This window comes from Nyctereutes procyonoides, unplaced genomic scaffold (assembly GCF_905146905.1).
Source record: "Nyctereutes procyonoides isolate TBG_1078 unplaced genomic scaffold, NYPRO_anot_genome, whole genome shotgun sequence".
Lineage (NCBI taxonomy): Eukaryota > Metazoa > Chordata > Mammalia > Carnivora > Canidae > Nyctereutes > Nyctereutes procyonoides.
Window position 1 is genome coordinate 17314141 of NW_026575044.1, and position 27380 is coordinate 17341520.

Genomic DNA, 27380 nt, shown 5'->3' on the forward strand with positions numbered 1-27380 from the left:
AAGGCAATGTAATGACATCCAGAAGTTTCCTTAGTTTTTATTAGTTTGGTTTTATGATATTGAAAATATAAAAACAAATTCTGGGGAAGTCCATTTGTTTGGAAACCTGCTATAAGAGAAACTTGTTTACATTTGGGAATTGAGAAGGAAAAATCCTCAGGAGTCAAAAGAGGTATCAAATCCGTATTTCAAAGCATATATTCTTGACCTCTGCATGTCAGTCTGTGTATTTTTTATATACAGTGGATTAGATGATTTTTAAGCCATCAACATATTGTTAAGTAGGAATTAACTGACAATACGAGAGAGGCTTAGAAGAGCCATGGTAGAAAAAATCGACACAAGAGGTAAAAAAATGTTATTCCCAAACCTCTTGGGATGTTGAAACCAGTAACCTGCTAGTAGTAGCACATGTAGTGAAGCTAAAAAAAAAAAAAGAAAGAAACCTCCCCCCCAAACAACTATGATGTATATATTCTATTTAGGGAGATATGTTGTATAGTTTTGTAGTTTGGAATTATTTCTATTCAGAATGGTTAAAATAAAAATATTTTAGCATTTAAAATGGCAAACTGTGGTATCTAAAAAACATGAATGTATACAATAGTAAATGAGGTTCTCTGGGATCCCTGAGTGGCTCAGCGGTTTAGCGCCACCTTTAGCCCAGGGCGTGATCCTGGAGTCCTGGGATTGAGTCCAACATCGGGCTCCCTGCATGGAGCCTGCTTCTCCCTCTGCCTGTGTCTCTGCCTCTCTCTCTCTCTGTCTCTCATGAATAAATAAATAAAATCTTAAAAAAAAAAGTGAGGTTCTTTGTAGCTAAGATTTTCCTGTAACAAATGGATAACCTCATAATCCAAAAACTAACAAAAATCTGTTCTCTTACCTTAAATTATTCTGACTTGCTTTCACAGGCTGTATTTTTCTCTTTTTTTCAGTTGCCTTTTTCTTTTTTTTAAGATAATTTTTGAGGATGAAATCCTTTGGGAATTTTCTGTTTAAGAAATTTGTCTATATTCAGTTTGCACAAAAGAATATATATAAAACATTAAGGTATAAAGAACATCAATGAAATGAACACTTGTGAAACCACTACCTAGTTTTGTTTTTTGTCTTCTTTTTGTTTGTTTGTTTTTTAAGTAGGCTCCATGTCCAGTGTGGAGATAGTGTAGGGCTTGAACTCAGGACCATGAGATTGATACCTCAGCTGAGATTAAGAGTTGGACGCTTAATCAGCTGAGCCACCCAGGTCCCCTCCCTGCCCCCAGCTAATTTTTTAAAAAGGAGTATTAACATTGCCAGTGTCTTCAAGCCATCTCTTTGCTTTTTCTGAATTAAATAACTATTCTGAATTTATGTTCCTCTCCTTTACTTGTTTTACCATACATAGTTTTTAAAAAGGTAATGTTTAACTAACTTGGCTTTTGAAATTTATGTGATTGTGTGTGTGTGTGTATATATATGTATGTTTACACACATATATATATATATACTTCTGTGACTAGCTCATTTTGTTCACTCTGTTTTATAAGCATTGTATGTTGATATATCTAGCTGTTGGTATTTTGTGAAATACCTTCAATGTATTTTGAGCCTTTAATTCCTTAAAATTTCTTCATTGTACTTTTCAGATTACAAAAGTAATTTATGCTAGTAATTGAAAATTCAAACATCCTAGAAATATAACAGAAGGGGAAAGTCCCCCCTTTTTGGAGTGGGGGGGAGTCCCTTTTAATGTCATTTATTATCCACCTAGAGTTGTGTCAATAATAAACTCTTTTTCTGCATATGTTATGTCATCTTCTTTCTCATCTTGTTCATTAAGATAACTTTTTCCAACTGCAGAGCCACTGTGCCACATTTCTAATGAGAGAGGACACTCTTCTAGTATCCTCTGCCAATAGCACCTCTTAAGAGTTTTGCCTCATGATTCTCTTTCTTAAGTGTTCATTGGAAATAAATTGTAGATTTGTGGGTTACAACAGATCTGTTACCTGGTAGATAGACCATAACTTAACCGCTATTCTATTGATGGATATTTTTAGTTTTTTATTTATGTGAAAGTATTTTAGTATCTAGCATTGTCAGTCACTATTCTTGCAGTTTTTCAAACATTGCTGCTGTTAACATTTTTGCATATATGCTTCTGAATACTTGGGTGCATATTTATGAAGTGTAATGCCTCTGTGAAGTTATTGGGTCAAAGAGTTTGAGTGCTTGATATTTTGATACTCTGCTCTTGTTTCAGCAGTTGCTTCAGATGCCTTGTGCCCATTTATAATGCAGCAGTGTAAGAATGTACTGTTTTCTCTACACCCTCATCAGTATTGGTCTTTTTATTATTGGTATTTTAATCTTTAAAAGGTGAAAAATTAATGAGGATCAAAATCTTTTCATATTCTTAAATTCCTGAATATTAGGAAATATTCATTAAGCTTTTGGGTACAGTTAAACAGGTTTAAAGTGATGTTCATTCACATTAATGGAAAGCCATTAAAATAGAATCTCACTTCTAAGGAATTTGGATAAAATCAGGCACTATCTGCATCATTTTTATTAACCCAGTTAATGAGTATATAATGATATAATTTGAATATGGCCATGTAGTCTAATTACAGAGAAGTCAGCAGTATAAGATGGCCATTAAGAAGTTTGTTATCTAGTTGGGGAAGTACTGCTAACATGAGAGCCAAGTAGCAATGAGGTATATGCCTGTGTGATGAAGAACTATAAATTGTGTCTGAAACTCAAATACTGTATCAGCCTAAGGGATGGGACCTCATGGAGTAGGAGTGAGACATGAAGGAGCTTTGGAGTATGTATTTGTCTACTTTAAATTGATGGCATTTATAGGAGAAGAAAGGGGAGAACTATGAGTAGTCATGAGAGTAGAAGTGAAAGTGGCATAGTTGTGAGACTTAGGAAACTGTTTTGAATAGAGCATAAGACTAGGGAAGACACTGGAAATGTAGGTTTGCTAGGGAAGAGGTGAGGCCATTGTTATGGAAATGATTATACATAAGGGAGCTTAGACTGGGTTTATTCTGAAATAGGACGCTGCTGAGCATTTTTGAGCAGAAGGGTGATGACAAAGACACTGAGGGTGTCCAGCTGTGCACTTATGTTCTGTTGGGAGGCTGGCAGAGATGCAACGTTGCTGTTTTGTATGAACCATAATAGGTTTGAGTAGGATGGTGGTAGTGAAAAGGGATACGAAGCAGCTGATAAGAAATTTTTAGAAAGCAGGACTTAATGACTAATTGGATATAGAGGATGAAGAAGAGGATGGGGTAAAGGAAATGATTTCTAGTAAATGGAAAATTGACAATTATTCTGTTTCAAAATCCTGAATTAAAGTCGTTGTTCTTATAAGAAGCATGAAACCTCTACTCTTCCCACATGATCTTTATAGCTGTTGTATAGGGAAAAAAGTCTTTTTGTATTAAACACCACTGATCACTGATGATTATTAATGTAGTGATGATTTCTTTCTTTTTTTTTTCTTCTTTTTTTAAAGATTTTGTTTATTCATGAAAGACACAGAGAGGCAGAGACACAGGCAGAGGGAGAAGGACTCCGGGATCATGTCCTGAGCCAAAGTCAGACCCTCAACCACTGAGCCACCCAGGCGTCCCAGTGATGATTTCTATCTAGATAAAATTCTTTCAAATGGCTCAGGTTTCTGGTTGAATTTCATTAAATTAGAAAAGTTTGTGTATATAGGGGGATAATCATTTAAAAAGTGTTCACAAAAAGCAATGTTCAATGATAACTATTTGTAAACAATTGAATATTGGAATGTAGAATCACTTAAGTTTTATTGAAAGCATTCTGTGTGCCTGTTAGTCCCAGTGTGTTAAGAAATGAGTTACCAAAAATGAGCTAATTTGTGAATATAGAACAGAATTTTTATATTCACTTCTTTTATAATTGTATGACTTTGTTATTTTTTTTCTGTAGTTTTATTTATTTTTGAGGGTTGCTCCCCCTCTTAACTTTTGATGCAGAGATACTATAGGAAAAGGAATAAACTAAGAGTATTCATTGATTGGCAGTGATGAAACAGTTAATTGATGGGTGATAGGGCAGTAGATAGATCAGGATAGAGATCTTGGATGGTGCAGTATAATAAACTGATTTATTCATTGTTACTTTATGATATAAAGTATCAAAATATATTTATTTTATAGATTAGCTAGACTGAGCCATGATATTCCACAAAAGCTGTAAAACATCTTGGTTTATTTCTTCCCTGAGTGGGCCATTTTATAAGCCCCTGCTAACCTAGGTACTCATTGCTAGGAAGCATTCTTGACCAAATATAAACTAGCTTATCAAAAGATGTCCATATAACTTTCTGCAATGGGGGAGCTTGAGAAATTTTTTATTTTATTAACAATAGTTCATATTTTTAGGCATGTTAAAATATTTTCTACTTGACTATATCTTACCAAGAAAAAGCCATTATTGAATAGTTGCCAAAATGCATCTGTTGGACTGTATTTCTTTTTCTTGAAATTTTGCTCTCTTTAAAAGCAGATACTTTTGATTGGGACCTCTGGAACTGAAAATACATCACATATATATATAGTGCCGCATTGTTTTCAGGATGCTTTCAAATATGTTCTTGCATTTGATCCATGAAACAGCCTTTGTTTTTAATTTTTAAAAAATATTTTATTTATTCACGAGAGACACAGAGAGGCAGAGACATAGGTAGAGGGAGAAGCAGGCCTGCTCTGGGGAGCCCGATGTGGGACTTGTTCCCAGGACCCCAGGATCACGACCTGAGCTAAAGGCAGATGCTCAACCACTGAGTCACCCAGGTGCCCCTATTTTCAAATTAAAAAAATTTTTTTTTTTTTGTGAGCTTGGGAGGGGAGGAATTTTTTTTAAAAGATTTTATTTATTTGAGAGAGCAGGGAGGGAGGGGCAGGGAGAGAGGGAAGGGCAGACTCTGGGAGCCTGACTTGAGGCTTGATCCCAGGACTCTGGGATCTTGACCTGAACTGAAGGAAAGACACTTAACTGAGCCACCCAGGCACCCTGAGAGAGAATCTTAAGCAGACTCAGCACAGAGCCTGATGCAGGACTTGATCTCATGACCCTGTGGTCATGATCCCTACAAAACAGCCTCTTAAAGGCAGATGAAGGGTGCTTGGGTGGCTGGGTCAGTTAAGCATCTGACTCCTGATTTTGGCTCAGGTTATGATCTCAGAGTCCTGAGATGGAGCCCCGCATTGGGCTTCATCCTCAGTGCAGAGTCTGTGTGTTCTTTCCCTCCTCTCATTGCTCGTGTTCTCTCTCTCAAATAAATACAATCTTAACATTTTACTAATGCGCCTTTTTTTTTAAATTTCCATTTTAATCAAGGAGTAAAGAAGGTCTTTGAGATATTATGTGAATTTCCTAAATCACTTGGATAATAACCAATAGGCCTAAAATGAGGATACAGGATTATTCTGATTTACTTATGCTTAAAAAGGTAGAAAGAACCAATATCCAGAAACCTAGAGTAGTCATTATGTCATATCATCAAGCCTCATCAAGCCTACTGATATCTATGTAATGATAGAACTTGGAGTTTATAAGATTAATGCTCGGAAACCTGGGTGGCTCAGTGGTTGAGCATCTGCCTTGGGCTCACAGTGTGATCCTGGGATCCGGGATGGAGTCCCGCATTGGGCTTCTGCGAGGAGCTTGCTTCTCCCTCTGCCTATGTCTCTGTCTCTCTCTGTGTCTGCCTGTCATGGATAAATAAGTTAATCTGTAAAAAAAAAAAAAAAAAATTAATACATCATGAAATTGTGGCAATGTTTTACTTATTATTGCTGTATAATATACCATTCCAAAGTACAGTGGTGTAAAACAACCATCTTATTATGTTCATGGATTTTCCCTGTTAAGAATTGGAAGGACAGTATGTGGCTAGCTTGTCTCCAGCCCAAGATGTCTGGGGTTTTAGCTGAGAAGACTTAGGGACTGAGGGGTGACTTGATAGCTAGATGCTCGGATCACTTAAAGGCATCTTCACTCATATGTAATATCTGTGCTCCCTGTTGGTTTGGACTCAGCTTGGTTTTTGACTAGAATACCTACATAAATAAAGCTTTTTCCTCTGGTCTAGTTTGGGCTGGGTCTCAAGAGTGTGTGTGTGTGTGTGTAGTGTGTGTGTGTGGAATGCCATCACTTTACCATCAATTAAAGCAGTCACAAGGGGCCATTCAAGTTCAAAGGGAGAATGATAGAGACCCCACCGCTTCATTGGAGGGTTATAAGAAGGGTGTGATGGGATGATATTGTTGTAGCTGTCTTTGAAAAATAGAATCTACCTTATGGAGGATTGTTAAAAAAGGAAAGAGTTTGAGTGAAGTATCGGATTCATGTCCCTGAGTCATGGTCTTTTTCCTTTTTCATTTGCTATGATTAACATGAAAGTGTTCATGTGGTCTGTGTAAAATTGGTTTTCTTTTATTTTTTATTTTTATTTTATGATAGTCACAGAGAGAGAGAGAGAGAGAGAGAGAGGCAGAGACATAGGCAGAGGGAGAAGCAGGCTCCATGCACTGGGAGCCCGATGTGGGATTCGATCCCGGGTCTCCAGGATCGCGCCCTGGGCCAAAGGCAGGCGCCAAACCGCTGCGCCACCCAGGGATCCCTAAAATTGGTTTTTTGATCCCAAGTTACACTGATGGTCAGAAAATGCATGGCAAAACCTGCATTTTTCTGCTTTATATCCTGCCATTCTTTCTCCTCATCTGTATATAAAGGACAGTCTTGCTAATAGATTTACCTTATGGCAAGTTTAGTGTACTTTTGGCTGCTGTTCTGTCATAAAATTGTCTCATAAAAATGGTCAGTGTTAATACAAATTGGGTTTTTTTAGCATCGGCACAATTTTTTTCTTGCTGTAAGTTCCTGGAATTCAGTTATGGTGTATAGTGATGAAACATCCTTTTTTTTTTTTCTTCATAGAAACAGGGTAGTTATTTGGTATTATGCTTGGACAGAAAATTTACCATCAAATAGATAATAAGTCTAAAAGTATGTCAAAATAAAAACCTCTGCAAAAATGTGCTAAGATCTAAACTGCTAACATTAAGCTGCAAGTTCTGTAAATTGTACATAAATGTTGGCATATGCTGACTATGGAAGCCTTCCAGTTTCAGTGTAAGTTTCATGGCATGTGGGTACTTCCTGGGTAGGTTGACTCCAGTTACCCAGGCCGGGCCTCAGATACTGGCATTTATACTGGGTGAACTGACCAAAGCTGTAGTTGTAGATACCTGGCATTTTTGGTGCACAAGGAGTTGATCCATCTAGATCTGTGTTAATCAAGTTTATCAGAATGAAGCCAGAATCACAGCTCTTGGTCAGATAGTTTCATTTATCTATCCTTTTTGCTATTGTATCTTTCCTTCTGCCTATCTTAAAAACCCTGCCTTTCAGTGCCATTACTTTTGCTTTCAACAGTTGTCTTTTTAGAGAAATCATAAGAAAAACCAACGTTCTTTTACCTTTACCACTTTATTGTTAGCAGTAGTTTTTATTCTTGAAAATTGGGTTTTGAATTTGGTATCATTTCTTTTTATCCTGACAATTTCCTTTTCTATTACTTATTTGCTTTCAACAAATTCTGTTGGCTTTTGTTTATCTAAAAGTCATCATTTAACTCTGTTTTTGAGGGGTATTGAGTTTTCCAGGGACAGTTTTTTCCTTTCACCACTTTAAAGACTTCTGGCTTACATTGCCTTTATTCATATTGTTTTTCCCTTGTATGTAATGTTTTTCGCTTGTATGTAATGTTCTTTTCCCCTGACTGCTCTCAAGATTTTATAGTCATTATTGATTTTTAGTAGTTTGATTTTGATGTGACTAGGTAGCTTTCTTTGTATTTACTTTGCTTGAGTTTTGACCTGTAAAGGTCCTCCTCTCTCTGCCCCTGCCAATCAGTTAATCAGTATTCTTTCATTATTTCTGAAACTTTTTTTTTTTAATGCCTTTTTCTCTTCTTCTGGAACTCCATTTATACCTATGTTAGACCTTTTGAGGTTTCTGGCTGAAGGAACTGGTGCTTATACCATTAACTCTGATTGAAAATACAATATGTGCACCTCTAATCTCAAAGCGTATTGAATTTGACACTTAAGAGGTAATTGGTGGGATCCCTGGGTGGCGCGGCGGTTTAGCGACTGCCTTTGGCCCAGGGCGCGATCCTGGAGACCTGGGATCGAATCCCACGTTGGGCTCCCTGCGTGGAGCCTGCTTCTCCCTCTGCCTGTGTCTCTGCCCCTCTCTCTCTCTCTCTCTCTCTCTCTCTCTGTGCGTGTGTGTGTGTGTGACTATCATAAATAAATAAAAATTAAAAAAAAAAGAGGTAATTGGTGACCTTAACTGTGGATAGAGAGGGAAATGGCCTTAACTTTGGGGGGAGAGTGGGAAATGAAATCCACATGAGAGAGTTGAAGAGTGAAAAGGATTGAGGAAATGGAGAGACTTACTACTATAGCTGTGTGTTTGTGTTTTTTGCTCCATACTTAGGTTTGTGACTTAGCATTTGTTTTATTTTTAGGCCTTCATCATAAACAGCATCCCTCTCCCTCCTCTCCTTTTTTTAAATGTTCTAGGAAAATATGAGCCATTTTATGACATGATTTCTAGGCACATAATTGCTATAATAAACTATTCTTAAAATGTTTTACCCAGGTACTTAATATTTTTCTTATTTTGGTGTGACTTGTGGATGGAAGTCCTCTGAGATTGGATATTTAACTGGCATCTTGTTTATTTATGTATCAGGAAAACTGGCCAATAACACACGCAAGAGCCATTTTGCCTTGTGAGTTGTTGGCAGTACTTGTTAGGAAGTAGAAGGTCTCTATGCTAGCTTTTGCTTTATTTGCATTATTTTTTATAATGAACACTAGAACAATGAATAATACATCAGGATGAATCTGCTAAAAAGTTCTTTGTGAAGTAGATTTCAGTTTTTAATAACATGGTTAAGGATGACTTCATTAGGTAATTTTTTAACTAGATAATCTGTATAAAAGTAATTCTGATTTTTAGGTTTTCAACTTAAAAATTTTAAGTTGAAAACTTTATTTTATATGAATGTTCTGTGTAACTGAATATAAAGGGTTGAAAACAAAACACAAAGAAATAAATGAAAGATCACCTGAGTCTGGTGTAGAGCTCTGGAGGCAGTTTTTGACTTCCCCCAAGCTTTCATTTGATAATGCTATAGTCAAGGATGAAATGTCATTTTGAGGAGTTATGTTATATTTTGACTGTGTTATAATTAGTTAGAATAAAGACTGAATGCTTAAAATTGAGCTTGTTTTAAAGTGACTTTCATGACTCCAAGATGACTGCAGTTTACTACTTCTTTATTTTGGAGTATTTTAACCAAATTTCAGAATTTGGCAGACTCTTGATCAGAAATGCATTGTTACTGCACATGGTTACATCCTTGGATTTGTATATTTTGGATATTGGAATGTTATCTTTTTTTTCCCTCCCCAGTTCAAAGCAGTATTCAACGATTTCAAGAGAAGTTTTTTATTTTTGCTCTGACACCTCAGCAAGTTAGAGAGATATGCATATCCAGGTAAGAGGAATGTTTGGAATATATTTCTTCATGAATGTTGATGTATTATTAGTGTGCTAGGGCTGCCATTACAAGCACAACAGACTGGATGGCTTAAACAACAGACATTTATTTTCTCAAAATTGGGGAGGATTGAAGTCCAAGATTAAGGTGTCGACAGATTTGGTTTCTTCTGAGGGCTCTCTCCTTGGGTTGTAGAGGCTGCCTTCTTGCATCACGTGACCTTTCTTCTGTGTGCTTTTGCGTTCCTGGTGTCTTTTCCTCTTATGAGGACGCCTTTTCTATTAGATTAGGGCCCTAACCTTATAACGTTATTCAGCTGTAATTACCGCTTTAAGTTCCCATCTTCACATATGGTCATATGGGGGGGGGGGGGTCAGGTCTTCAACCTGATTTTTGGGGAAACAATTCAGTCCATGAGAGTTGGAGTATTGTTTCTTAAGCAAGCAAAGTATATGCTGACTAAAATAATAAATACTCTGTATTAGAAAACTGTTTTAACCTTTAACTAAAACTCCAGCTTATTTTTTGAATTACTTTCTGGTAATAACTTTTTTAAGGAAGATTTTATTTCAAATATAGCAGCATAAAAAAGAATTTGTGATAGCAGCCTAAAGGTAAGATATCTCAAAATGTTGTCATCCAAACTGAGGCACTTTAAGAGTTAAGATAGATATCGTGTTCTTATCCCAGAAGAATTAATAAACTACACTGTTCTGAGCTTTGTGGTCATCTGGACCGTAAAATTAGTAGAAATCTGAAAACAATTATGAAAAGTACTCTTAACTTTGCCATTCAGAAAAACTAGAGAAACTTAAAACAGACACATTTTTAAAGAGCAAATGAATGGAGATGTAAAAGGAAAGAAAAGGAAATATGTAGTGTTTACTTTTCCAATTAAAAATATAGTCCTCTTTGGTGTTAATAATGTATTATTTATGTGACTCTTTAAAATTGCATTCTTAAAGATTTACTATAAGAAAACAGAGTAGGAGGTTAAATGATTTTCCTGGGATTATGGAGTTAAAAGAATTGAGCAAATTAGAAGTCTTTTGCCTCCTTTTTGGCTGTTCATTTAATGCTCGTGTACTCTGAAATGTTAATAATTTACAAAAATAAGAATTCTGTAGTTGAGTTTTGGAAATTCTGTATTCAACACAACTACATAGGTTTTTTAAGATTGGATTTTTAGGATGCCTGGGTGGTTCAGCGGTTGAGCGTCTGCCTTTGGCTCAAAGCCTGATCCCAGATTCCTGGGATTGAGTCCCACATCGGGTTCCTTGCATGGAGCCTCCCTCTGCCTGTATCTCTGCCTCTCCCTTTCTCTGTGTCTCTCATGAATAAATAAATAAAATCTTAAAAAAAAAAAAGGTTGGACTTTTTGGTCTTTAATATCTTCATGTGCCTGGTCAAGTCTCTGAAGATGTGAATCCAAACTTACCGGCCTCATGTCGCTTAAGCACACTGACATCTTGAAGATGCTCTCTTTATGTGGAAGAGTCTGGGACAGTGTTTTAGATTCTTTCATTAATCATATCACCCTTACTAATATATAGAGGGAGAGAGTTCTGTTGTCAGTATCCCAACATGATTGTATGTTCTGACCCTGTGAAGTTTGAGCCCTCACAGAGAATTGCATAGATAGACTGCCTCTTCCACAGGCAGGGGAAAAGTGTTGAAAACTAAAATTTACAAAAGACAGTACAAGAATTAGTCTCAAAAAAGATCCAATAGCACAATAATAGTTACAGAAAACAAAATTTAGAGGTGAAAGTTATCAAAGAAATGAAATGAATGTAACTTGATTTTCACTGGGTGCAAGACATTGCAGTGAGTTTTTGTAAATTTGGAAGTACTTTAAATCTTGGAGATAGCAATCAACCAACCAGCCGACAAATAAATAGAATAAATTGAAAAAAATTTTATATTATTAATGTTATTTTATATCCAAAACCTATCATTAATACTAAGTTTTGTTTGTTACTCAGTGATAGTCCTTTGCTTGGGATCAACCTTTACTGTTCATTAAGTACAAATAATAATTCCTTAATATAAAACAGTGACTAGCCCATATTCAAGTTTTCTTATTGTTTCAGTATTTAAACATGACCCATGTAATTACTTTTGATGTCTTTATCTCCCATGGTTTTTAAAGTACTTTACTTTGAAATAATTATAGATTTATAGAAAAGTTATGAAAATAGACATACTCTTTACCCAGCTTCTCTTAACATCTTGCATAATCATAGTGCAATTATCAAAACCAAGAAATTAACCTTGGTGTAATACTGTTAACTAAACTATAGACTTTTCAGATTTCACCAGTTTTTTTTTTCTAGTGAATCTCTATTCCTAGATCCAAACCAAGATCCCAGATTATCTTTAATTGTTATTGCCATTTTAGTCTCTTTCAGTCTGTGACAGTTTCTTAGTTTTCCTTGTCTTGCATTAACTTTCTTACTTTTGAAGAGTCCTGGCCAGATATTTTGTGGAATATTTTTCAATTTGGGTTTGTCTGATATCATGTCTTGAGATTATGCCTTTTTAGCAAGAATACCTCAAGTTATATGCCCTTGTTAGTGTATCATGTTTAGCTGCATAATATTGATACATCTTATTTTTGGCATCCTTAACCTTGATCACTGGGGTAAGGTACTCTCTACTAGATTTTGACACTTTATATAAAGTTACTATTTTTTCTTTCCTTAGTAATAAATATCTTGGGGGAGATATTTTGAGACAAGGCACACAACCTAGTCTATTTCTCTTCGGATTTTTGCACACTGATTCAGCATTCACTGATGGATCTTTCCCCTTCAGCAGTTTTGTCATAAACACTCTTGTGAGCTTCTCCCTCTGCCTGTGTCTCTGCCTCTCTTTCTCTTTCTCTCTCTGTCTCTCTAATAAAATAAAATCTTAAAAAAAAAAAGGGGCAGCCCCGGTGGTTCAGGGGTTTAGCGCCGCCTTCGGCCCAGGGTGTGATCCTGGAGACCCAAGATCGAGTCCCGCGTTGGGCTCCCTGCATGGAGCCTGCTTCTCCCTCTTCCTGTGTCTCTGCTTCTCTCTCTGTGTCTCTAATAAATAAATAAATAAAATCTTAAAAAAAAAAAAACACTCTTGTGTTCCAATGGTGTGATTTTCTGTTGTTCTTATTCTTTTTCATATTAGTTATTCTTTGATAAGGAAGAGGTGTCCCCTCTCCCCCATTTATTTATTCAGTCATTTACTTTTATCTGTGTAGGCTCTTGAGTACTCTGGATTATAATTCTGTCTTCTGATAATGTTGTTCAAACTGGTCTGCCTCTGTCCCTTGGCTGTTCTTTCAGGTTGGCTCCTGTGCCCTTTGGTATGTCTCCATCTCTTTCCTGAGAACTGCTGTACTTTTTGTTTTGTCACCACAGCATGCTCTAGGTTCATTCTGTAATTTCTCTGCCCCAGTTCTGGAATTGTTCTCTTCTCCAAGGAGCTCTGGTTTCCTCTCATATTATATTTTTTACCAGCTCTTTGAAAAAAAGTGGTTCATTGACTCTGTAGCATCTTACACATTCTGGATTGGGATCCATACATAAATTTTGTGGTGGTGTTTAACTTCTGTGCTTGTGGTGCTCACACTCTGCTGTATATTGAAATCACGGGAGGAGCTTTTAGAACTCTGAATACCATGTTTCATTCATACTAATTCAATTAGAATCTCTGAGGATGGAACCCAAACAGTTTTTAAACTCCCCACTGTTTCCAGTGTTTAACAAATCTGAGAACCACTGCTGTGCATCTAGCTTCTCCCCCTGCCTGCAGTGATAGTACCCTCTCAGTGAGGCTTGAATACATTCAGGTTTGGGTTGTTTTGTTCTCTTAATATTGCGTCTTGTAAAGATTGATCAGTGAGTTCAGTTCTCTTTTTGGTTTTAGCACTTCCCTTCCATTTGCTACCACTACCTCTCTAATCATGCTGTTTCAGCATCTCACACTGACTTCTCTTAGACGTGCCCAGGAATCAATCTGTGATTCTCTTCTCACTACTCTGTGGTAGTATCCATAAATGTGCTTTGTTATTTTTATGTTTGTGGCTGCAAAATGTCCGCTTTGCTCTGGAGTCCATACTCACTGTCCCTACTTCAGTGACCCACAGGTACCTTAGACACAGCACATCTAGAATTGAACTTGCGTTCCTCCCAAACTTGCTTGTTTCTCTTTTGTTCTTTCATTTATTCATTTAGTCTCACAGCATATATTTATTACCTATTATGGACAATGTTCCAGGCACCAGGAGTGCAAAGTTGAAAAAATAAACTGGCTTCAAGATTTGTACTTGGTATATTTCCTCCCACTATTTCATTAATGGCATGAGATGTGCCCAAAGCCTCCTTTGTACTACCCCACATTTCAGTCACCATGTCCTGTCAGTTTGCTGCACTCCACTGATCCTTCTCTTATGTCTCTGACGATTTAAAACTTGATGCAACTCTACCCTTGAGGGAGCTAGCATAATCTTTGGAGTAATATCAACTGGATTGTGTATTCTGGCTCAGCCACTTAAGCCTTCCTGTATGCCCCCCAGGTAAGGTACTAAAACCCATTGAATCTTATTTACCCAGTGTAACATAGGAAAAGTAATCACCACTTCACTCAGTGACTGGGGGACTGAATGCTATAACTTGCTTTGCCTCTGACCTTGGTGAGTAGCATTTGTCCCATTCCAAAACCTGAGCCCTCACACCCTAGATGCTCCCCTTCCTTATCCTGCCTTCTGTATCTAGTCAGTCATGGAGTCTTGTCCATTTTTTATGCTTAAATATCACTCTGTGATGTTTACATTTAAGTAGGCTTCAAGCCCCAATTTCTGCCCATACAATTTTAGTGGGCTCCTTAACTCTCATGGCTGACCGTGTGATCTTTCTAAAGCCCATTCAATGTCTTCTCTCTTGTGCTTAAAACCCTGGAATGATAGCTCGTGAAGTCCACACTCCATTGCCTGGCAATTCTCTTCAACATCTTGTTCTGTTCATCTTCTGTCTCATTGCATGTCCTGTCACTCACTCTCCTCTTTCCCAGCAGCTTATTCTCTGACTGCTCTGTCTTTATGCATATCTTCTTTTTTTGTATTCTGCTTGGCAAACCTGAGGTATATTTTAGGGCCAGTTTGAGTCTTAGCTCTTCTATGATGCCTTTCTGGATTTCCCCAAACAGACAGTTTGTTTCACTGTACTGTGTATTTATTTTCTATTAAAGGTTCATTGCATTTATTTGATTGCTTGAATTTACAAACTTGATGATGACAACATCTTTTTATATATATTTTTTAAATAAATTAATTAATTAATTTATGAGAGAGAGAGAGAGAGAGGCAGAGGCAGAGACATAGGCAGAGAAAGAAGCAGGCTCCATGCACCGGGAGCCCGATGTGGGATTCGATCCCGGGTCTCCAGGATCGCGCCCTGGGCCAAAGGCAGGCGCCAAACCACTGCGCCACCCAGGGATCCCTCTTTTTATATTCTTTTTTCTTTTTTTAATTTTTTTTCTTTTTATATTCTTGAAGCCTGTCACAGTACCTGACATATAGTAAATGCCTGTTTTATATCTGATGAATGAGATCAACATGTGAAGTTCCTAGAACAGTGACTGGCAGAAATGAAATGTCAGAAGATGCTTACTCATTACTCCTCATGTGAAGTTGTACAGCACATTGCATTTCCCAGTTTATGTTAGTTTCCCTTACTGGAATGAAGTTAAATCCTTAGGCAAGCTGTTTAAAACCCTATATCGTTTTTCCATCTAGCTTTCTAGTTATGTCTCTTGCCATTTCTGTTTTTTTATGTTTCCCAGTCTAACAAGATTTTGTTAGGTATCGCTGGTTGATCTTCACCCTTTCCTTTTGCTGAGAATGACTAACATAACAGTGGTGAAGCCACTGTTAATGATGGTAGTGTGTCTAATTAGAAATATGCAGAACCACTGTTGTACAAACCTTTTTTTCTAGTTTGATTAGACTGTGATAATTGCCTTGAACTTTTAAGACAAAGTTAAACTTCTGTTTTTTTCTGTAGCACCTATTTTTTGTAATACGTTATCACATTTGCCACATATTATTTTAGTTGTATATATCTGTTGCCTACTAGGATGAGACCTTTGAGAGCAAATGTTGTGTCTTGATTGTCCGAGCTAGCACCCAGACTGTGAAATGTTCTTGCTTTACATGAGTGGAATATGGGTTGCTCACAAGAGGTCATTGTTGTTTAGGGTACAGGGATGTTTTGAATAGACATTTGAGAAGGACAGATGCTACTGGCAAAGGAAAGTGATAGCAGAGTTAATAATAATAGCAGCTGGCCGTTCACACTTGTTGAACACTTTATATGTCCAGGCATACATGTATTGTTAACACATTTAATCATTGTGACAACTCCATGAGGTAGGTGCAGTAATTTTCCAAACAGGTTAAATGATTTGCCCCAGGTTCTGCAGTTTGGGACTGTAGAACTCAAGCGAGTCACTCTTGGGCTTTACTGCCTTCCAGTGAACATGATGAAACAGAAGACTGGCCCTTTGAGAGCAAAATGAGCACTAAAGGTACTCTCAAGAAAGGACTGATTTCTAGTACTCTTCTCGTTGACAGTCAAAGATTAATGATAATGGCTAAGGACAATACTTCTACACTACAGCATGCATTCATGTCACTTGCGGAGCTTGTTAAAGTTCAGATTCTAGTTCTGTAGGTCTGCAGTGGGGCCTGAGATTCTGCATTTCTGACAGGCTCCCAAGCAATCACAATGCTGCTTCACTGTGGACTCCATTTGGACTGGCAAGACTTTGCAAGGTTCAATGCCAAAAATATATGGGACTCTTTTAGGTTCTCACGTAGAAATTCTAAGAGGTTCTGTGTCCTTAATTGGATACTTAATTATAAAGTTCCCATGGTACAGAGATGCTGAGACTCTAGGCACTTGTTCTTCATTTTGGTACCATGTTATAATCACCTGTTGTAAAAACTAATGCTCAGACTGTATTCCAGACCAACAGACAATGTAGTGAATGGGTCGTTATATTTTTTTTTAAAAAATCACATGATTAGAATGCTCAGCCAATGTTAACCATTATGAGCAATCAGATTAATTTATTAAACTTTTAGAACTGAGAGTGCTTCTTTTCATATTAAATCTGTTGCCTGTTGAAATAAATACTGTATCACAAAAGTTCCTGTGAATTGAAAATACCTTAAAATTGCTTTAAAGATGTGACTGTTACATAAATGAGGGTTAGCATCACTGTAGCCTTTTGATTAAGGCTTATGCTGTTGGGAGTGTTCATCTTAAGGAATAAGAATAAAAATATTAACATTTTTTTCTGGTGAAAATGTTCCTATGAATTCTCATTGTGTCTTCTCAACCCAGTTTCTTTCTCTTTCCAACAGGGATTTTTTGCCAGGTGGTAGGAGAGATTATACAGTCCAGGTTCAGTTGAGGTGAGTTTGAAATTTTCTGTTAATTTTATACTTGCTTATGTGCATAAATTACTGAACTTGGAATCTGTAAACATGCTTGGGTATACTCTTTAAGAATAATTTCTTGTTTTTTTTTTCTTTTTTTCTTTAATGCAGACTTTGCCTGGCAGAAACAAGTTGCCCTCAAGAAGACAACTATCCCAATAGTCTGTGTATAAAAGTAAACGGGAAGCTGTTTCCTTTGCCTGTAAGTTGCATTTTATTTACCAGGCTCACATATAAATGTAGTCTCAATATTCACAAGGTGAAGAAACAGTGACAACTCAATACCAAGAGCACTCTTAACTATCCAGGTTAAATACTATTTTCTATTAGAGGGATTAATGAGAAATGGCTGATTCCAGGTCTGGGGGATATGGAAAAGGTGAGCCTGGAACTTCTTGTGCCAGGAAGCAGGGATGCTGTGAAGGACTCTTAGGATCATATCAGATGGCATAATAAGAGAGCTTGTGTTGCATATATAGAACAGCATGTCGTGATAGTTGTCTGAATTAGCTGGGCCTTCTCCATGAATGAGATGGTAAAAGGCAGAGGCTGCTGAGAGCAACTGGACATGGAGATCAAGGATTCCAAGCTTGGACCTTGGTGTGCATACCTGAGGTATGAATGCAATGGTATTTGATTGACAACCTGTTGTTTAAGCAGTGAAACAATATATGGGCTTCAGCACTTGTGATACACACATACAGGCACATGCACACAATGGTATATAGCCTGTTTCTGGCTTGGTAGATAATTCTGGAATCCTCAAATCCTGTTAGTCACATCTTAAAATAACACTTAATTGTTAAACTGGATTGTATATCTGTCTCCACTGAGGCTTGGAATAAGTCAGTAAATTACTGCAGCTATGTAGAAGGCCAGCAAAGCCATAATCAGAAAAGTAGGAGAGTATGGCCTCTATGTCAAGCCCTACAAAGTGGAGGTGTATTCAACCGAGGACATCCCATGAGAACAGTGATTCCACCAGGATGCTAATTGCCATTTCATGTCAGACACTACAGAGAAGGAAGTGGGAGAGCTGCTTAGCAGCCTGCTGAGCATAAGCCGTGGCTCTGGAATAAGTATACAAGCAATACTGAGGAATAGCTGAGTGGGCTGGACAGCATGGTCCGGATCTCTGGGCTCTACCAGAGCTAGATGATTGTCATTGAGCCTCCCAAAGTGAAGACGACCTGTGGCCAAAGCCAACCCTTATGTCAAAGATCTGATGTGATTATCAGGAGTCCCATTTGTCTCTTCATAGCCTGTGGATTTAGAGACCTAAGAAGTACCTATTTTATGAATTTTAAAGAGCTTGAGTAACACTGCACTGTTGCTGCCTGACTCTGTTTGAATGAGGTCTGTGGAGCTGAAATCATTTGAGGTAGTCCTTTGGGGATGAATGGGGAAATTGCAGAGGCTGAGTAGATGTGGTCAGGAGGATTGCTTACATGGCCCAGTGCATGTTCAAAACCCAGGTGGGACATTTTGCTTCTCAGATTTCTGGCAATGAGCAACAATAGATTCTTAGGAGCTGCCTCTTATCTGGATGGATTATACAAAGATCTGAACCAAGGGAAGAAGCAGTTTTACTTGGAACTGAGGGATACAATGGGTGGCCACATGTGTGACAAAGGAATCCTGGAAAAATCAGATTGTGAAATGCCTCTGTGCACACTTTGCATGGCTGTTCATACCCAGTTTTCCTTGAGATATGTTAAAATTTGTTTGACCTTGACTTTTGTTGCTGTTTAACTCTCTCATCACCCTTAAAGAAAGATCTAACCGTGTAGATCTTTTTGGTATCTAGACCTACCTTGAAGACCTGTCTAGTATCGTGACTGTGCCAGTGATGGAGGCTATCTGCAATGTGTGAGGTTCTACTTAAACTCTGGCATTGCTATGGAAAATATGGTGGTTACAGGTGTGTATACACACAAGTTCCACAGAATGCTCCAAAGGGAGCAGTATTTTATTTTGGGATGGTATCTTCATGAGATCTACAGCACCACTGTGAAACTGTTGATAGCTCTGAATTTGTCACTCCTTCACTCTTTTTGAGAGGGAAGAAATTAGGCAGTTGAGTACTTTCTCTGGTACATTGTTATTCAGTCACTGCTGATTTCTTTCCCAAAGACTAACTGACCCTTCAGTACTTGTATTAGGCTGTTTGTGAACTTATCAGTTACTGTGTGATGATTCTGGCACCCTCCTCTGGAACCAGGGGCTCTTGAAAAGGAGGTAAAGAAATGGAGCCTTAGGACAAAGGCAAAGACAGTTTTCAGAAACAGAAAGCAGTGGGGGCTTGGGGATCGGGAGCTTTCCTGACCCGGTAGGGCCATTCCAGAGATCAAATAAATGCTGCCAACCTTTCCCAAAAAGGCTTTTTGGCCCTGTGACTATCTCTGTTGAATAACGGAAATAAATTTATATGCAACTGATAGAAAACTCCTTAAACCATCTCTTGGTCCACAATTGCTATTGATTGGGATAATGAAGTATAGAGCCTTTACTAGCATAAAGCAGGTTTATGAAAATCATGAGTATACTGCAGCCTCAGAAGAGGAAACTCCAGTGACCTTGTAGAAGTTAATATTTTTAGCTCTTTACCACCATGGAGATCCTCAGGGACTTTGTTTCAGTTGACAGGTCACAGAGAAGTTTGATATGTTGGTGTTCCTTGCCCATGATCTTAGTTTATTACGTGGCAAATCCTAGAGGAATAAGCTCATGGAATTTCCCATGAGAACCGTGAGTATATTTGAATTTGTGTCCTGGAATGAGCACCTCTATGTAGACATTACTGCAGTATCCAGTCATTATGGCACTATAATACTGCATGTGCAAAGAGAAAGCTGAATGGGAAATGGCATTACGTTGATAATTAGCAATGTGTCCCAGGATTCTTAAGGGTCAAATAGTGAAAATAGTTTCCTGTGCTGTTTTACCCATGTCAAGAGGAGTTTTAGAAGATGCCTTGATGCATCGATTTTCTAGATAAATCTTAATACAAGGATAGCAGTAAGCAGTTCATAGCAGGACTTGCAGAATGACATGTGCAACATATGAACAGACACAAGTAAAATGGTCTTTGAGAATATTCCCTCCCCTTGCCCGTCTTTGACTCCCAAGGTTGCCAGTGTACAAACTGATAGCAAGGTGAGAAAATTTTGTGGTTTGAAGGTAGGATGGGGAGAGAATAAAAGACCCTCTTTGCTTAGAATGATTTTGAGCAGCTGAATTATTTTCTTTTCAGATTTTGAGAAACTTTTATAAATCTCTGGAGCTGGAAGGTTTGGGGTTGTCGTAGAAGGGGTTGACAGTGGGGAGTATTACTTGGAAAGATTTTGTAGAATGGAGAGGATGTGTGCTTCAGTTCCGATGGCAAAAATCAAATATTTCCTCTTGGTGCAGTCAGAAATCATCTTGGTGTTAGCCCTCTTATCCTAATAAATTCTATTTCTGTGTTCATGGTTTTCTTTTTCCTGATACATATTTTTTTCCTGTATGTAGTAGTCATGCACATGGTCTGCCTCACAGTAAATCTGGACTGAGGTAAAGTCAACATTTTCTTTTAAACTTGGGCAGCCCGGGTGGCTCAGTGGTTTAGCGCCGCCTTCATCTCATGGCCTGATCCTGGAGACCTGGGATCGAGTCCCACGTCAGGCTCCCTGCATGGAGCCTACTTCTCCCTCTGCCTGTGTCTCTGCCTCTCTCTCTCTCTGTCTCTCATGAATAAATAAATAAAATCTTAAAAAAAAAAATAAACTTAACCCTCTGCCCCCCAATTTAATGAGATTGGTTTTGCTTAAGATGGGGGTAATGTTGACATCTAAAAAATAATACTCCAGTGGACTCAAAACCATCAAATATATGATCAAGTTTGTAATCATGCTGAAGTAAACCGTTGGATGTTGCATCAATTCAGTATTCTAAAATTGATAAAGATAGAGAATCATTGATTTCAGGATGGGGTCAACTGTTGACACCATCAAGTTTTTTTGTGGAAACATTTTAACGTAACCAAAAGGAATAATGGATTTGAAAACCACTCTTTTCAAATCCATAATTATATTTGATCTAAGTAACCATCAATGGATGCTAAAACCATTAGGTCAAAGCTTGATGGGGATTGTTACTGTGGAGGGGTCAGGCTGACATAGCTGAATTCCTCATCAGTCTTGACATCAATGTAATTGGGGTAAACTCATTACGTGCCTCATGATGTGGGAAGTACATAACATTCTCTATGAAGTTTTGTGACTGAAGATTCAAATCTGAATCAAATCAAGCCTGTGCAACTAGTTACCAGGTTAAAACATCTACAGGAGATAGAGCAGCAGAGCTTTTTACCATGAAGAAGCAGTCTGCCTCATCCAAAAAGTAAGGTCATTCTTTGGGTCAAAATTCAATGAAAAATGACATTGGAAAGGAAGAAGCAAGGGAGAGGGACAATAAAAATTATTCTTACTATAGAACGAAGGAGACTTCAGAGACAGCTAAAGCACAGTGTGAGGCTCTAGTTTGGATTCTGAATCAGGCTGTAAAAGGACATCTTGTGTACCAGGCTATATAGGGATATGTGATATGTCTTCAATTTACTTTAAAATAATCGGGGTTGGGAGTGAGGTCAAATAGGTAAAGACTCTTAATGAGCAAATATATAGTGAATTGGATGATGAGTATATGGGAGTTCATTATACTTTTTTTTTTATATGTTTGAAAACTTTCTATAAAGACGTTTGAGACAACAGTGGGGAAATTTGAATATAGACTGGATACTAAGCAATTTTATAAGAATTCCAGTTAATTTTGTAAGGTTGTGTACCTCCTACAAGGCAGTGAAGGATGTTCCCTAGTTGTGATAGAACATGTTCCTTAGCTTTGTCGTGTCATACCACCATACTGTATTTCATTGTTTCTAACGTGCATGTTTTTACTATCACTGGAATCCAGAGCTATTTTACAGTTGCTGATGACCAGGTAGCTAGCAGCTGTAATGTATTGTCATTGCCTATACTTTTGCAGCCTTGATGTTATTCCTGCGGCATGACGTGTTAGCTGTGCTCCTTTTTTTTTTTTTTTAAACCAACAAATGATTTAAGAACATTTTAAGGAGGGTTCACAAATCCTGGTGGTTGTCTGAAAAGCTTTGATTGGTACATTCTCATAAGATCCAGACTGTAGCAGCAGTAACACAGACAGTTAATTTAAGGGTATCAGTGACCTGCAAGGAGATTTGAGAGCTATTAGTAGAGTAGTAGAATATAGTTTTAAGAAATACTGGTATCTCCAGAAATCTTAGTGGCATATAGGAAGATACTATGAAACATATACATTGATAACTGAGTAGTAAAAAGTGATTCAGAAGATTCTTCTATATATTTGAAAAGAATCTATTAGCCAGTTCATTTTGCCTATATTTCCTTGCTATGCTCCAAGTAGTGATACGCTAGGTTGTATCATTAACTGAGTGTTTTTTCCTACTTAGTGGGACACAGTTAAATTATGTCACTGGCATTTTAGATTCAGTGAAATATGATATCTGCTTTTCAATACATAGATGTTTTCATAGCTAAGAAATTTTAATTTTCTAAAAAGTATATTTTTAGTTTTGAAAATTACAAATTTTCTAAAAACTATATTTTTAGTTTTGAAAATTACAAACTGAGACAATTACAAATTGTCTTCTGGCAATTGAGAATTGGATGTAACGTGAATCAAATGAATACACTTGTTTAAAACAAATGCTCTATGATTAGAAAAAGTAGAATAAAGCATAACCAGTATTATAGCCATCGAGCTAATTTAATGCCAGTTGAAATTTTTAAAAAAAATTTTATTTTTAAAGATTTTATTTATTCATGAGCGTCACAGAGAGGCAGAGGGAGAAGCAGGCTCCCTCTGGGGACCCCAGTGTGGGAGTTGATCCCAGGACCCTGGGGTCACGACCTAAGCCAAGGCAGCTGCTCAACCACTGAGCCACCTAGGTATCCCTGCCAGTTGAAATATTGATTATTCTTTGTTAACACGATCTGATTTTAAAAATGACAATTTCTTTTCTACTTGGAGAGAAGGCAGTGGAGAGCATTGTTTTTCATTCATAAAACTTTAGTAATTCCTTTGAAATTAATTTATTTTTTCCCCTATAAACTTTAATAAATATATTTTATTTAATTATTTTTGAAAAATTTTAAGTGTTTAAATTATAATTCCAGTATTATTATTATTTTTTAATTCCAGTATTATTAAATACAGTGCTACATTGGTTTCAGGTGTACAAAATAGTGATTCAACAGTTCTGTACATTGCTCAGTGCTCATCATGAGAAGGCATACTCTTTAATTTCCATAACCTATTTCATCCACCCTCTACTCCCTTCCCTCCCTCCTCTCTGGTGAGCATCAGTTTATTTTTTGTAGTTAAGAGTCTATTTCTTGGTTTGTCTCTTTTTTTCCCCCCTTTATTTGGTTTGTTTCTTAAATTCCACATATGAGTGAACTCAGATGGTATCTTTTTCTTGACTCACTTCACTTAGCATTATGCTCCCTAGCTCCATCCATGTGGTTGCAAATGGCAGGATTTTTTTTTAATGGCTGAATAATATTCCATTGTATGTGTATACTACTACTTCTTTATCCCGTCATCTATTGATGGAGACTTGGGCTGTTTGCATGATTTGGCTATTGTAAACAACGCTGCAATAAACATAGAGGTGCATATAACTTTATGAATTACTGTTTTTATAGGCTTTCGGTAAATACCTACTAGTACGATTACCGGATTGTAGACTAGTTCTGCTTTTCATTTTTTGAGGAACCTCCGTACTGTTTTTCACAATGGCTGCACCTGTTTGCATCCCCACCAACAATGCACAGGATTCTTTTTTCTCCACATCCTCACGAACACTTGTTATTTCTTGTGTTTTTGATTTTAGCCATTCTGACAGATGTGAGGTGATATCTCATTGTAGTTTTGATTTACATTTCCCTGATGATGAATGATGTTGAACATCTTTTCATGTATCGCTTGACCATGGGTGTGTCGTCTTTGGAGAAACATCTGTTCATGTCTTCTGCCCAGTTTTTAACTCGATTATTTGGGGGATTTTTTAAGTGTTGAGTTGTATAAGTTCTTTATAGATTTTGGATACTGAGCCTTTATCGGATATGTCATTTACAAATACTTTCCACTCAGTAGGTTATCTTTTAGTTTCGTTGATTGTTTCATTTGCTGTGCAGAATCTTTTTATTTTGATGTAGTCCCAGTAGTTTAATTTGTTCCTTTATCCTCAAACTGCTTTCCCTCTTTCCCATCCCCACTATTAGAATGCATTTTGAGTGGGAGCTCCTAAGATGAATCAGTACAAAGAGGTGCAACTTTATTATATATAAAAAGAAAAAGAGGGGCACCTGGGTGGCTCAGTGGTTGAGCATCTGCCTTTGGCACAGGTTGTGATCCTGGGGCCCTGGGTTTGCGTCCCACATTGGGCTCCCCATAGGGAGCCTGCTTCTCCCCCTGCCTGTGTCTCTGCCTCTCTCTTTCATGAAAAAATAAAATCTTTAAAAAAAAAATTCATAGTCCATATGGCAAGATGTTAGCATCTTTAATTTTAATGGTGGAATTTTTTTTTTTTTTTTTACTTTTCTGGACTTGTGAAATATAACCTTTTTATTTTATTTTATTATTTTTCTTATTTTTTAAAGATTTATTTATTCATTTATGATAGAGAGAGAGGCAGAGACATAGGCAGAGGGAGAAGCAGGCTCCATGCCGGGAGCCCGATGTGGGACTTGATCCCAGGACTCCAGGATCACGCCCTGGGATAAAGGCAGGCGCCAAACCGCTGAGCCACCCAGGGATTCCCCATATAACCTTTTTAAAAGGTCATTTTCCTCTTTTGGATTGGTAACGTTAGGATGAGCATTGTATGATTTCTAGGATAAAATAAGGATAACTGTAATAGAAATTAGGCAAATGTGTTTCTATCTTGGAGAAAATGACCCCCAAAAGAGAATTTAAAATTATTTTTCTCTCTCATTCTAGGGTTATGCACCACCACCTAAAAATGGGATTGAACAGAAGCGCCCTGGACGCCCTTTGAATATTACATCTTTAGTTAGGTTATCTTCAGCTGTGCCAAACCAGATCTCCATTTCTTGGGCATCAGAAATCGGAAAGGTAAAGACTTTTCTGGATAGCATGAAAGTCATCTCACTACAAGTTGTTTTGTCTTTTCTTAGCTCAGGCTACTAGTTCTAACTTGTTAGTTTTCTGATTCTCTAAAAAAACAGTAATTTTCATTTCAGAGGTGGAGATGTAGAGTCTTAGGGTTAAAAAGTTTAAGATTTCTTGAACGTCATCTCTTCATTTTCTTGGAGAAGAAGTGAGTGTAATTACAGTATTTCTTAAGGAAACAGCTTAATCACAATTGTGTTTATGTGTTTAGTGTTTTAAGAAACTGGAAACTTCAGGTGATGTTATGTGTTTATGAAGAGGGACAAAAAGCTTTATTAGGGTTTGAGGAAAATGGTTAAATGTGTTTGGAAATAATCTGTTCCAGCCTTTACATAAACAGCTGTTACTTCAGATAATGTGAGAATCTCATATGAAAATATTTACTTAGAATTACATTATTTTCGCAGTACCTTTAGGTTGATGAACCTGGCTTTCTGCTAATTCTTAGTCTCAAATGTATTATCTCCATTGTGGGATATTGACTAATACAGCATGGGATTTCTGTTTTAGAACTATTTCTTTATATATAGAAATACAGAATGTTGGGATGCCTGGGTGGCTCAGTGGTTGAGCGTCTGCCTTCAGCTCCGGGCATGATCCCAGGTCTAGGGGTTGAGTCCCACATTGGGCTCCCTACGAGGATAGGAAATTGTAGACATTGGAGACCTTGCAGGGTTTTTTTTTTTTTTTTTTTTTGACATGTACTGGGAATGATTTTCTTTCTTTGTAATTAAAATGATTAATTGACTTAAAATTTGCACACTATATTGGGTATTCAGATATTTAAAAAGACTCTTGCAGGACATTACAAATTTTATTTAAAATATTTGACTTGGTAACTGTTAAAAGTATTTTTATAGTAGGATCAATTGAATGAGTATATTTAGTGAAATAGATTTTTAGCATGTAGGTAGAATTATATTTCATCTCTTCATACCTCTATAAATAGCTAATGAATTTCTTTTGTTCCAAGATCTAAGAGGTATAGGATTGGATGCTATTATTTTCTGGCCTTGTCTTTTTTATTTTTCTTATTTGTGTGTCTTAAATACTATAGTAGCTGTCCCCTTCCTAATAAAATGTGCATTTGGAAAGAGGGGTTAATTTGTCAAAAGTTTTCTCAGAAGAAAGCTAGCTGCTACTGGGTTCATTTGAAGATTTGCTCAAGGCCATATAGTCTCTTCTGCCAGAATTAGAACTTTGAAACTCTGGATTTGAAATGTTAATTCAGACCACTAGTGTTTGAACTTTGTTTCTGCAGTGGCTTCCATTTTTCAGTGAAAATACTGACAGTCCCATTACATGAAAACAGAACAGTTTTAATGAGAAGTGGGCTTTGGAGGGTACATCCTCATTCATAGCGTGATGGCTCTAAGATAATCAGTTTTGCTAAACTAGAAACACAATTTGAAAACTACTAATCTAAGATATATTATCTTTCATATGGATGTTTTAAAGTGGTAAGTGATGGAGAAATACCTTTAATATGATTGAGTTTTATCTTCCCTAAAGTAGCTGCGTTGATTCTGTTCCCTTCCCAGTCCTTGACCTTCCTGTGAATGTTATTTTGAATTTTATTCTTAGAAACCAGAGTTTCTTAGACAAGTATTTTATGTAAATAGATTATTATCTCTCTTTAATACAGATTATCTTTCTTTGTAGAATTACTCCATGTCTGTATATCTTGTACGACAGCTCACATCAGCCATGTTATTACAGAGATTAAAAATGAAAGGTATTAGAAACCCTGATCATTCCAGAGCACTAAGTAAGTAATGTTTGTAAGACTGAGCATATGAGATGCTTTAATGGAAAAAAACAAAACAACCAAGCCTCAAATATACATCAATATAGGAGTAGTTTGGGAAGAATTATTCAAAAACCTAAAATGAATTTTGAGTTAAAAATACTCTAAGAACAGAGCCCTATAAATTGAAAAACACTTCTTAGAAATCACTCCCAAGGATCAGTTTTAAATCCCAACCAGTCTGATTTTTGGCTTTTTCATGAAAACGTACTTAGGTAAATGTCAGGTTGATGGTAATTTTAATG

The 27380-nt window shown here is 37.1% G+C and overlaps 1 protein-coding gene across 6 annotated transcripts in view; it reads left to right on the forward strand.

Annotated features, from left to right (window-relative positions):
- Positions 1-27380, forward strand: part of PIAS2 (protein inhibitor of activated STAT 2) — a 130482-nt gene that overhangs the window by 31868 nt on the left and 71234 nt on the right. For all 6 annotated transcript variants that reach the window (XM_055324436.1, XM_055324431.1, XM_055324434.1 and 3 more), the window contains 5 exons: positions 9526-9610; positions 17019-17069; positions 17205-17295; positions 25137-25271; positions 26991-27096. In XM_055324436.1, the coding sequence (XP_055180411.1) occupies positions 9526-9610; positions 17019-17069; positions 17205-17295; positions 25137-25271; positions 26991-27096 (468 nt within the window). The remainder of the gene's footprint in view (positions 1-9525; positions 9611-17018; positions 17070-17204; positions 17296-25136; positions 25272-26990; positions 27097-27380) is intronic.